Raw genomic sequence first — 11,701 nt, 5'->3', positions numbered from 1 at the left:
ACTTGGGAAAGGTGGTACTCCCATGATTATTGTGGACATAAACATAGTGTCAATGGGCAAAACATATATAATGTATAATACAATAATTAAACGAATGAAGACGAGTAATATGACGATTGTGTAAGATGTAAATGAACAAAGACTAGCAATTGCATGAGATGTGACTGAATGGAAACCAACGTAACACCAATATGCGTTCATGCATGGTTTGGTTTGCTCATCAAACCTTGCCATTGCCATTCATGCAAGCTTATCAGCATCAGTAAGGCAGTAACGGATACTGATACCAGTGGGCCGGATAGGTCTCTCTTCCATTTACAAACTGAACTAAAGCACGGATCCAGCCCACAGACAACCGCTCCTAGACTTCAGAGACCTGGACGGCCCGGCCCAGTCAAAGCCCTAGTTCGCCGTGATCCAGAATAGAAAACCCTAGATCCCGATTATAAATATTTCTCTTCCCTATGTTGTAGCCACAACGCCCTCGCGCTCTCTATTTCCTCCACCTCTCTACAGGCAAAAACCCTAACCCCCCACATCCCCACACCCCGATGGCGGAGAGAGGCGGTGACCGTGGCGGATTTGGCCGTGGATTCGGCCGTGGCCGTGGCCGTGGCCGTGGCGACCGTGGGCGGGGCGACCGCCGCGGTGGCCGGCGCGGACGCCGAGACGAGGAGGAGAAGTGGGTCCCCGTAACCAAGCTCGGCCGCTTGGTGAAGGAGGGCAAGATCCACAGCCTCGAGCAGATCTACCTCCATTCCCTCCCCGTGAAGGAACACCAGATCGTGGATACTCTCCTCGGCCCCCAGCTCAAGGACGAGGTTATGAAGATCATGCCGGTCCAGAAGCAGACCCGCGCTGGGCAGAGGACCCGGTTCAAGGCCTTCGTCGTCGTCGGCGACGGCAACGGCCACGTCGGGCTCGGCGTGAAGTGCTCGAAGGAGGTGGCGACCGCCATCCGCGGGGCCATCATCCTGGCGAAGCTCTCGGTGATTCCTGTGAGGAGGGGCTACTGGGGGAACAAGATCGGGAAGCCGCACACCGTGCCGTGCAAGGTCACCGGAAAGTGCGGGTCGGTTACCGTTCGGATGGTCCCGGCGCCCCGTGGTGCTGGGATCGTCGCTGCCCGTGTCCCCAAGAAGGTGCTCCAGTTCGCAGGGATCGAGGATGTTTTCACGTCATCTCGTGGTTCCACCAAGACCCTTGGAAACTTTGTCAAGGTTTGGATTATGAAAGTTATATCTTTGCTTGTTTTTTTACTTCTTTTGATTGATTGGACTGGTGGAAGTATGTAGGTACTGAGTCTGCTGTTTTCTTTTTTTCCAAAGAAAAAACCGCAATTTTATATTTTAATTTATGATTAACTGGATTAACAATGAAGTATTTTTTCTTCAGATTAGCTACAATCTTATTTAGTCTGTATTATGTGATGCAATATCAGTTGCTTCTGTTTTGGAACGAAGTCTTTGACTAATTGATTGCTGGTATTCCATGTGTTTGATATAGAATTGGGGGCTTTTGATATTTGATCGAGTTCTCAATGGTTATTAGAAAGTGTTTGTGTTAAATTTTCATCTGATAGATAGTTTTAGAAGGATGCAATTTAATAACGACTTTGATGACTTCACATGATTTAGAAAACAGAAGCTAATGACACTAGAGTGAATGTAGATTTGCTCTTTTTTTTTTTTTTTTTTTTAAATCTCCTTATTAAAGAAATTCCATCTATTGAAATGGATCATTTCGATCATCTAAGACTACCTATTAGTGCGTTCGGTGCAAGAAGATCACGTGCAAGAGATTGTTATGTCAATGTTGCATGATAAATGATAGATCTTATATATTCTAGCATTTTTTTATCCATGTTCTTTTGTGCGTTGAAAAATGGTTTAGGCATGACGGTTTGGGGACCTGTTACTCATATTCTTTTGTATTACTATTTTTCTGGATAAGTTGCTATAATTTGTTCATATTTTTTATAATATCTATTATTATATAAATATTATTATATATTATATTATTATAATATAATATTATTATATATAAACATATAGTATAATATATTATTATATTGTTATATATTAATATATTATATTAACACATAATAATGTATTATATTATTATATTATTATAATATAATAGTATACATACTTTACGTTAATATAATATATATTATATAATATATATTATATAATATTATTATATGGTTAAGGATATATTAGAAATGAATTAAAAGGGTTATTTTTTTGTTTGTAATTTAGTCACCCCCTAAGTGGGTATGATTTTTCATCATTTCATGGTTAAATACTATTCATGGAAAAGTAACTCATCCATCTTGAAAAGTGTGAGAACAGGGGTAAGTTGGTCTATGGAAAAGTTGACTTAACTTTTTCATGATATTTACCCACAAAAGAACAGGCCCTGAAGGGTAAAGTTTGGGGCGTTAAGGCCATTAAAGGATTACAGAAAAAAGGGAGAGTCATTTTGGTTTTAAAATTTACATCAAATGAAAGTATGGTCCAAGGAGTTTGCTAAACTGTATCTTTAATATAATTCAAGAGTTCATATCCTATTTGAAGCAGCACAAGCTTGATATTTCAGTGGCCTAGTGCTGAGTAGTGGGAGGGAAGGGAGATTTTAGGAACTTGACCTTGTATCTCTTAACCTAACCAACCCAACTCAGCCTTGCATTGGAATTTATTCTACCCAAGTGTATATAAGCCAATTAAAGGTTGGCTTAGTTTAGCAAAAAGTCAGGTCTAGTTGATTTGTTTTGGTCAGTTTGAATCTTAGGTTAGCAATGTTAGGGAAAATGGTTATTTATATATTGTTAAACTACAAGGGCCAAAATATCTTGTATGTAAGTAGATATTTTAAAATTTGACCTAGTTGTGCTTCTGCAGGTTGGGTTTTGGTTGGGTCTGGGCTGCTAGGCAGCTCAACCCAAACACTACCCAATCCCGTGAGCAGGGTTGGTTGATGGCAGATTGCTGAAAGTGTATATTTCTGTTTATATAGCCATGGAAACTGATGTTGCTCTCCTTTCTTCACTTGGTGGTTGCCATGTTACATTTTCACTATTTGACTTGAACACCTTTATCTGTGGCAATTTCACCTGAGACATCTATTAGCCTCTACATGAATATCTGGATGACTTGCATCTAGTTTAGTTTAGGCTTGATTTAATGTTGATTTTTTGGGTTATAAAATGTGATGAATGTTTTTGCAGGCTACTTTTGATTGTCTCATGAAGACCTATGGATTCCTGACGCCTGACTTCTGGAAGGAAACTCGCTTCACCAAGTCCCCGTTGCAGGAATACACGGACTACCTTGCAAAGCCCACCAAGGGGATTGTTATTGAAGATCCTGAAAGGGTGGAAGCTTAGAACCCTGAGCAATTAGTTTACCTTTTTTGTTTGCCAGATTTGTCTTTATCATGCACTTTATAGGAGATGATCGCACTTGGATGAGGCATAGACAGCTGGATGTCAAGTTGTTACAGAACTGCTCGCTTTGTCTTAAATTGTCCTAAGAGTTTTTTTTTTTTTTTTTTTGAGTGGATATATGTCCTAAGTTGTGAAGCTATTGTGAGTTTTTTATTTCGTTAAAATAAAATATCATTGTGCTGCTGAGGATCAAGCAATGTGATTTGCACCATTTTTTTGTGCAATTTAGCAGAAAATCTGCTCTCTATTGCACTATGTTGAGTAAGGGCCCATTAATTTTCTTTGATCTTTTTTTTCTTATATAAATTTGTTCTTTATTATTCCAAAGGCTTCAATGGAAGATGCGGGTGTGAAGAATCTCTGGTGTTTATTTTTTTTTAAATTAACAAAAGTTTTTTCAGGCAAATTGCAGACTGGTGCTGTTACTTTGTATGTATACCTGTACCTTAGATGCCGTGGGTTAGTGTTTTTATGTAGTCTCCTGCTAGACTGAATGAAATTATATGGTCTTCAGCATGAATTTCCTGGATTTGGGTTTTTCTTTGCTTGGTTATTTCTTTCTTCTTCTTTTTTTTTTTTATTTAAAGTCTATATGATTTTCAGAGTATGAATCTCCTGGATTTTTTTAAAAAGCATTTTCCGTGTTAAAATTCCACACACCAAGCCCCCCCTGACACGTTTAATTTCATAATTCAGTGCATATTGTTTCTGTTCGATGATCTATGACCTTCTCTCCAGATGTTTAAGTTGCATGCCTAGAACATTTTTTCCCCAATTCGGTTGCCCCTAACAGGCCTGATTTCCAAAAGTGTTGGTTGTCCATGCTTGATTGTACCATGCTTATGGATACTATGAAACTGAATTGGACAATCCATATCTTTCAGCTTGGGGTGCAAATAAAAAATGCAATTCCAGTTGCCTGACTCGTGAATTACCCTGTAATCCCCCTTGAAAACTGCCTCCTTACAATGCTTCTGAGGATGTTTCTTATTGCATTGTTGCCGTTACATTAAGTTGAGCAAGCTTCCGATTAGTGACCCAATTGGCTGTCCGTAGGCCAAAAAAAAAAAAAAAAAAGTCCATTATTGAATATGTATGTAAAAGGAAAAATTAGTGCATGGATTTGCATTTAAGGTAGTCAGCTATAGCTTAGATTTGAAATGTGAACTTCATATAGTTGCACGGATTAGGTTCACAATCTTGAAAAATAAATAAATAAATAAAACCGCTCGCCTAGATATTTTTTTAATATATATTTATAAAATGAAAGCCATACGCAGAACTTGCTTGCGTGTGAATTGCACTTGCACTGTTAATGGGACCTAATAGTCCACCAACTCCTGTCAACCACTTCCCCAAGTCAAAGGACCAACTCCTTGTCAACCACTTCCCCAAGTCAAAGGAAAGGCGCTTCCCCAAGTCAAAGGAAAAGATACCGAGGAGGCATCACGAAATGTGAATTTCCGCTCTCTCTGCAACGTGAAATGTGAACTTCACACTGTTACATCATACCAAAACCAAGTAAATATTTTTTTATAGATAATATATATATATATATTGATAAAGATAGATTAATCATACAATATAAAGATAATACAGAAAATTAAAAAAAAAATCATGAAAAGACATGATACATTAGATCATGTGTCAGCATCCGAATAATCAGCAATATAGCTCTTTACCCAATCGACAGTATTGTTCGTCTCCTAAAATAAATATTTAATATTGATGGAGACGTATAATGTTGGTAAATGTCAGATGTCATGAAGAAGTGGATTAGATACTGTACTCTTTTTCTGTCTCCAAATCCAACTAATTTTCTGTCTCCAAATCCAATTAGTCACTGTAGTCAGCCTTCCTTCGTCATCAATCAATCAGTTTGAAGCTGCAGTCTCGTATAAGTAATATCCTCTCAGACGGCCGCAGCTCAGCAACTGAAGCAGTAATCTCAAAGAGGCGGCATCCGCCTGTAGCAATAAAGCTGGAATGGTAGTCCACAGGTAAATATTTCTTTACCAAAAAGAAAAATACGAATTAGATATGTTACGGCCAATTGCCTCGTCATCCGATCGCCGGGGAGCGTGCACCTGCAAAAAGAAGTCCGCACTGACCGAAGGCGGCTCCGACGGGAACCCTCCGACGGTCAAGTCAGAGAGGTGACTGGGCAACAGTGAAATGCAGACGGAGAGCTCTGAGAAAGAGAGAGAGGGAGAGAGGAGCGAGCCTGCGTATGTGGGAGAGACGGGCGGATCGATCCCTTGCACTGTTGCCTTCCCCGATTTATATAGTGGAGCACGGTATGGCGCCGTCATTAATGGCGCGAACAAGTGAGGAACTGTCAACTCACTGTGGACTGTCAGGGTCGCCGTGAAAATGTCATGTCGCCGTGTGGCTGTCCAATCACCAGGGTTGACAATGCCCTCGGCGGGACAATGCCCCTAGGTAACCGCGCCGCATGTCCGTGTCAGAGCTGACAAGGTCTGGCGGCTGTACGGCGATCAGAGGAGTCGACCGACCCTAGGTCGGTGGCCAGCTGAGTGGCGTCGGGCCCCTCCGTTGGTCGGCGAGTGAGTCGGCCATCAGACTTCTCGGTCGGTCGGCCAGTCGGTCAGTCGGTCGGAGTCGGCCAGTCGGAGTCGTCCGTCGGGGTTGGCCAGTCGGTCGGTCGGCCCGTCGGGGTCGGCCAGTCGGTCGGTCGGCCGTCGGAGTCGGCCAGTCGGAGTCGTCCGTCGGGATCGGCCAGTCGGAGTCGTCCGTCGGGGTCGGCCAGTCTGTCGGTCGGCCGTCGGAGTCGGCCAGTCGGTCGGTCGGCCCGTCGGGGTCGGCCAGTCGGAGTCGTCCGTCGGGGTCGGCCAGTCGGTCGGCCGTCGGAGTCGGCCAGTCGGTCGATGGGTATTCCCCAACAGTTGTCCCCCTCCACTCCTGAGCCCGATGTCGTGTTGGCTCGCATGAACACGTGGGCGACGGCTTCGGACGAAAGGAGTGGTTTTCCGTCTTTTCTTGCCCCGACTCTGGCGATCACATCAACGAACGATCCAATATCGGTCGTCCCGACTGTAGGTCGAGCATGCACGTCAGGTCGGAGGTCGGCCAACCTCGAACGTTGCTCGTCGACACGATCATTCCGCAGAATCTGTTGTCGAGTAGCATCCGACGTATTCGGATAGGATAACGATGGCAAGTCGAATATCCATTGTCCAGCCCTTGGTCGGACGTATGCGTCGGAATGTATGATAAACGGTGGCAAGCCGAATATCCTTCGATCGGTCGTGACCAGATCGGTATGTCGCGAATGCGACTGCGGTCATCTTGGCGTTTTGCCCTTCTTAGTCGAAGCTAAGTCGGCAAGTTAGCCAGCCGCATTAGTCGAAGCCCTTTGCCTTCAGAGGTGGGGGCCATCGATTTCGGCGATCGATGATCCAGCCGTTGATTCGGCGATCGACGATCGGCCGTGTTGGTCGGAGCCTTTTGCCTTCAGAGGCCGAGGCCGTCGATTTCGGCGATCGATGATCCAGCCGTTGATTCGGCGATCGACGATCGACCGTGTTGGTCGGAGCCTTTTGCCTTCAGAGGCCGAGGCCGTCGATTTCGGCAATCGATGATCCAGCCGTTGATTCGGCGATCGACGATCGACCGTGTTGGTCGGAGCCTTTTGCCTTCAGAGGCCGAGGCCGTCGGTTCGGCGATCAGTGATCGAGCCGTTGATTCGGCGATCGACGATCGGCCGTGTTGGTCGGAGCCTTTTGCCTTCAGAGGCCGAGGCCGTCGGTTCGGCGATCAGTGATCGAGCCGTTGATTCGGCGATCGGCCGTGTTGGTCGGAGCCTTTTGCCTTCAGAGGCCGAGGCCGTCGATTTCGGCGATCGATGATCCAGCCGTTGATTCGGCGATCGACGATCGGCCGTGTTGGTCGGAGCCTTTTGCCTTTAGAGGCCGAGGCCGTCGGTTCGGCGATCAGTGATCGAGCCGTTGATTCGGCGATCGACGATCGACCGTGTTGGTCGGAGCCTTTTGCCTTCAGAGGCCGAGGCCGTCGGTTCGGCGATCAGTGATCGAGCCGTTGATTCGGCGATCGACGATCGGCCATGTTGGTCGGAGCCTTTTGCCTTCAGAGGCCGAGGCCGTCGGTTCGGCGATCAGTGATCGAGCCGTTGATTCGGCGATCGACGATCGGCCGTGTTGGTCGGAGCCTTTTGCCTTCAGAGGCCGAGGCCGTCGATTTCGGCGATCGATGATCCAGCCGTTGATTCGGCGATCGACGATCGGCCGTGTTGGTCGGAGCCTTTTGCCCTCAGAGGCCGAGGCCGTCGGTTCGACGATCAGTGATCGAGCCGTTGATTCGGCGATCGACGATCGGCCGTGTTGGTCGGAGCCTTTTGCCTTCAGAGGCCGAGGCCGTCGGTTCGGCGATCAGTGATCGAGCCGTTGATTCGGCGATCGACGATCGGCCATGTTGGTCGGAGCCTTTTGCCTTCAGAGGCCGAGGCCGTCGGTTCGATGATCAGTGATCGAGCCGTTGATTCGGCGATCGACGATCGGCCGTGTTGGTCGGAGCCTTTTGCCTTCAGAGGCCGAGGCCGTCGATTTCGGCGATCAATGATCCAGCCGTTGATTCGGCGATCGACGATCGGCCGTGTTGGTCGGAGCCTTTTGCCTTCAGAGGCCGAGGCCGTCGGTTCGGCGATCAGTGATCGAGCCGTTGATTCGGCGATCGACGATCGGCCGTGTTGGTCGGAGCCTTTTGCCTTCAGAGGCCGAGGCCGTCGGTTCGGCGATCAGTGATCGAGCCGTTGATTCGGCGATCGACGATCGGCCGTGTTGGTCGGAGCCTTTTGCCTTCAGAGGCCGAGGCCGTCGGTTCGGCGATCAGTGATCGAGCCGTTGATTCGGCGATCGACGATCGACCGTGTTGGTCGGAGCCTTTTGCCTTTAGAGGCCGAGGCCGTCGATTTCGGCGATCGATGATCCAGCCGTTGATTCGGCGATCGACGATCGGCCGTGTTGGTCGGAGCCTTTTGCCTTCAAAGGCCGAGGCCGTCGGTTCGGCGATCAGTGATCGAGCCGTTGATTCGGCGATCGACGATCGGCCGTGTTGGTCGGAGCCTTTTGCCTTCAGAGGCCGAGGCCGTCGGTTCGGCGATCAGTGATCGAGCCGTTGATTCGGCGATCGACGATCGGCCATGTTGGTCGGAGCCTTTTGCCTTCAGAGGCCGAGGCCGTCGGTTCGGCGATCAGTGATCGAGCCGTTGATTCGGCGATCGACGATCGGCCGTGTTGGTCGGAGCCTTTTGCCTTCAGAGGCCGAGGCCGTCGATTTCGGCGATCGATGATCCAGCCGTTGATTCGGCGATCGACGATCGGCCGTGTTGGTCGGAGCCTTTTGCCTTCAGAGGCCGAGGCCGTCGGTTCGGCGATCAGTGATCGAGCCGTTGATTCGGCGATCGACGATCGGCCGTGTTGGTCGGAGCCTTTTGCCTTCAGAGGCCGAGGCCGTCGGTTCGGCGATCAGTGATCGAGCCGTTGATTCGGCGATCGACGATCGGCCGTGTTGGTCGGAGCCTTTTGCCTTCAGAGGCCGAGGCCGTCGGTTCGGCGATCAGTGATCGAGCCGTTGATTCGGCGATCGACGATCGACCGTCGTAGATTCTCCGCTCCTTCGATCTCTATCAGGATCTGCGCACGAGGAGCGGGGAGAGGGGCGTAGGAGTCATACCTGCGATGCGTCGGTCTCGGACTCCATCGTCAGGGTGACTTTTGGATTCGTCGGGGTGGCGAGACCCGACTATCGTCGGGAGCCTGCTTGGTTCGGCGGGTCCCCGACCTTTCCTCCGCTTCTCCTTCGGGCCTCTGGGTTCGGCCAAACGTCGGTCGGATGCCCCTTCATCCGCGCGCATATACTTATATGCGCGCTCTAGTAGCTCGGCGTATGTCCGGGGGAGGGTCTTGTCCAGAGAGTAAGTGAATCGTGACACCCTCAGACCCCGCTTCATGGCCGAGACAGCTATGTCTTTGTTGAGATCCTGGACCTCGAGCGTGGCCGCATTGAATCACGCCACGAAGTGTCGGAGCGTCTCGTTTTCCCCCTGCTTGAGGGAGAAAAGGCTGTCCGACGTTCGCGGCGGCTTTCGGCTAGTGCTGAAGTGGGCCACGAACGAGTGCTCGAGCTGCGCGAAGGAATGGATACTGCCCGATCGAAGATCGGAGTACCAAGCCCTGGCAGCCTTGTGGAGCGTGGTGGGGAAGCCGATGCAGAAAAGAGCGTCGGTTGCCCCTTGAATCATCATGAGAGCTTTGTAGCTCTCGAGGTGGTCGACTGGGTCGGTGGAGCCGTCGTATGGCTCCACGTGCGGCATCTTGAACCGACTGGGAATCGGCTCGTCGAGGACCAGTCGGGAGAGAGGTTGGGCGGTCTGGAAGTCGACGTCGTTCGAAGACCTCTGACCGTCCATCTGCAGTTGGGCGAGTCGGCGGTCGATTTCCTCGAACCATCGCTCGTAGTCGTCCGCTCGTCGATGCTGGGAGACCCCAGGGTGGAGCCTCCGGAAGATTCTGAAAGAGAGGCCGACGGTGTGCGCGGCCGCCTCTCCTTCCTTACCCGTTCCAACGGGGAAGGGGAGGGCCGCTGGGACCGTCGGTCGTCGCGCCGTGGTCGTCCCTCCTCCTCTCCGTGGGAGCGTTGTTGGGAGCGCTCGCATGGGGGCGACAGGGATCGGTGCGGTCGTCGGCGGCTGCTCCTGGAAGGCATAGGTCGGGCCGCCGGTTGTTGCTGGAGGCTTTTGACTGCGTCGGTCAGTACGGTCATCTGCCGTACGATGGCCGCAATCTGGGCCTCCGTGGTCACTGCAGGGCGCGGAGAGCTAGGCTCCGCCGCCGGTGGGGGCGGGGAGGCCTCTTCCCGGCGGGAAGAGCGCCTCGCCGACCCGGTGACTCTCGATCGTTGAGCTCTTTCTTTGTCATGCTGTTTCTCCTTCCTGGCGTGCCAATCTGTTGCGGCCAATCGCCTCGTCGTCCGATCGCCGGGGAGCGTGCACCTGCAAAAGGAAGTCCGCACTGACCGGAGGCGGCTCCGGCGGGGACCCTCCGACGGTCAAGTCAGAGAGGTGACTGGGCAACAGTGAAATGCAGACGGAGAGCTCTGAGAAAGAGAGAGAGGGAGAGAGGAGCGAGCCTGCGTATGTGGGAGAGACGGGCGGATCGATCCCTTGCACTGTTGCCTTCCCCGGTTTATATAGTGGAGCACGGTATGGCGCCGTCATTAATGGCGCGGACAAGTGAGGAACTGTCAACTCACTGTGGACTGTCAGGGTCGCCGTGAAAATGTCATGTCGCCGTGTGGCTGTCCAATCACCAGGGTTGACAATGCCCTCGGCGGGACAATGCCCCTAGGTAACCGCGCCGCATGTCCGTGTCAGAGCTGACAAGGTCTGGCGGCTGTACGGCGATCAGAGGAGTCGACCGACCCTAGGTCGGTGGCCAGCTGAGTGGCGTCGGGCCCCTCCGTTGGTCGGCGAGTGAGTCGGCCATCAGACTTCTCGATCGGTCGGCCAGTCGGTCGATCGGTCGGAGTCGGCCAGTCGGAGTCGTCCGTCGGGGTCGGCCAGTCGGGTCGGGTCGGCCCGTCGGGGTCGGCCAGTCGGTCGGTCGGCCGTCGGAGTCGGCCAGTCGGAGTCGTCCGTCGAGGTCGGCCAGTCTGTCGGTCGGCCGTCGGAGTCGGCCAGTCGGTCGGTCGGCCCGTCGAGGTCGGCCAGTCAGAGTCGTCCGTCGGAATCGACCAGTCGGTCGATCGGCCGTCGGAGTCGGCCAGTCGGCCGATGGGTATTCCCCAACAAGATATTTGATCAAACGCACGGATATCACGTTACAACGTATGGAAGGCTACAAACTCAAAGTCGACACGCCACGGCTCTTATTCTCCCTCGTGGTTCAACAGCTTCTCCGGTTCCACCAGCTCGCTTGGAAGAATCCTCCCAGCACGCTTTAGAATCTCGCATCCAACCCTTCCAATGAATCCCTGCCACGTACGACGCCGAGGGGAGCCAAACTGTCCGAAAGCGTTGGAAGTCGTGCCGTCCGAATGCTGCCGCGGAGAGGGAAGGGTGCGTTTGCTCTCTTCGGCTTGGTAAAGCGATTTGGACCTCAGAATTTTGTTTGGCGACGGTTGAAACCAAACCCTCTAAAGATCTAACGGGAAAAATTACGTGCCCCCCTTGCTCTCTCTCTCTCTCTCTCTCTCTTCCCCCCCGTCCCTGACGAA

At 50.7% G+C, this 11,701-nt stretch overlaps 1 protein-coding gene across 1 annotated transcript; it reads left to right on the top strand.

The window, feature by feature from the left end:
• Positions 1–470: 470 nt before the first annotated feature.
• LOC105046516 (uncharacterized) lies at positions 471–3,659 on the top strand. The gene is made up of 2 exons (XM_010925119.4): positions 471–1,220; positions 3,230–3,659. Exons 1-2 carry the CDS (start codon positions 552–554, stop codon positions 3,386–3,388), a joined length of 828 nt encoding a protein of 275 aa, XP_010923421.1. The 5' UTR covers positions 471–551; the 3' UTR covers positions 3,389–3,659.
• Positions 3,660–11,701: the final 8,042 nt, after the last annotated feature.

This window comes from Elaeis guineensis, chromosome 6, assembly GCF_000442705.2.
Source record: "Elaeis guineensis isolate ETL-2024a chromosome 6, EG11, whole genome shotgun sequence".
NCBI classification, from domain to species: Eukaryota; Viridiplantae; Streptophyta; class Magnoliopsida; order Arecales; family Arecaceae; genus Elaeis; species Elaeis guineensis.
The sequence above is the reverse complement of the archived record's forward strand: the minus strand, read 5'-3'. Positions and strand labels throughout refer to the sequence as shown.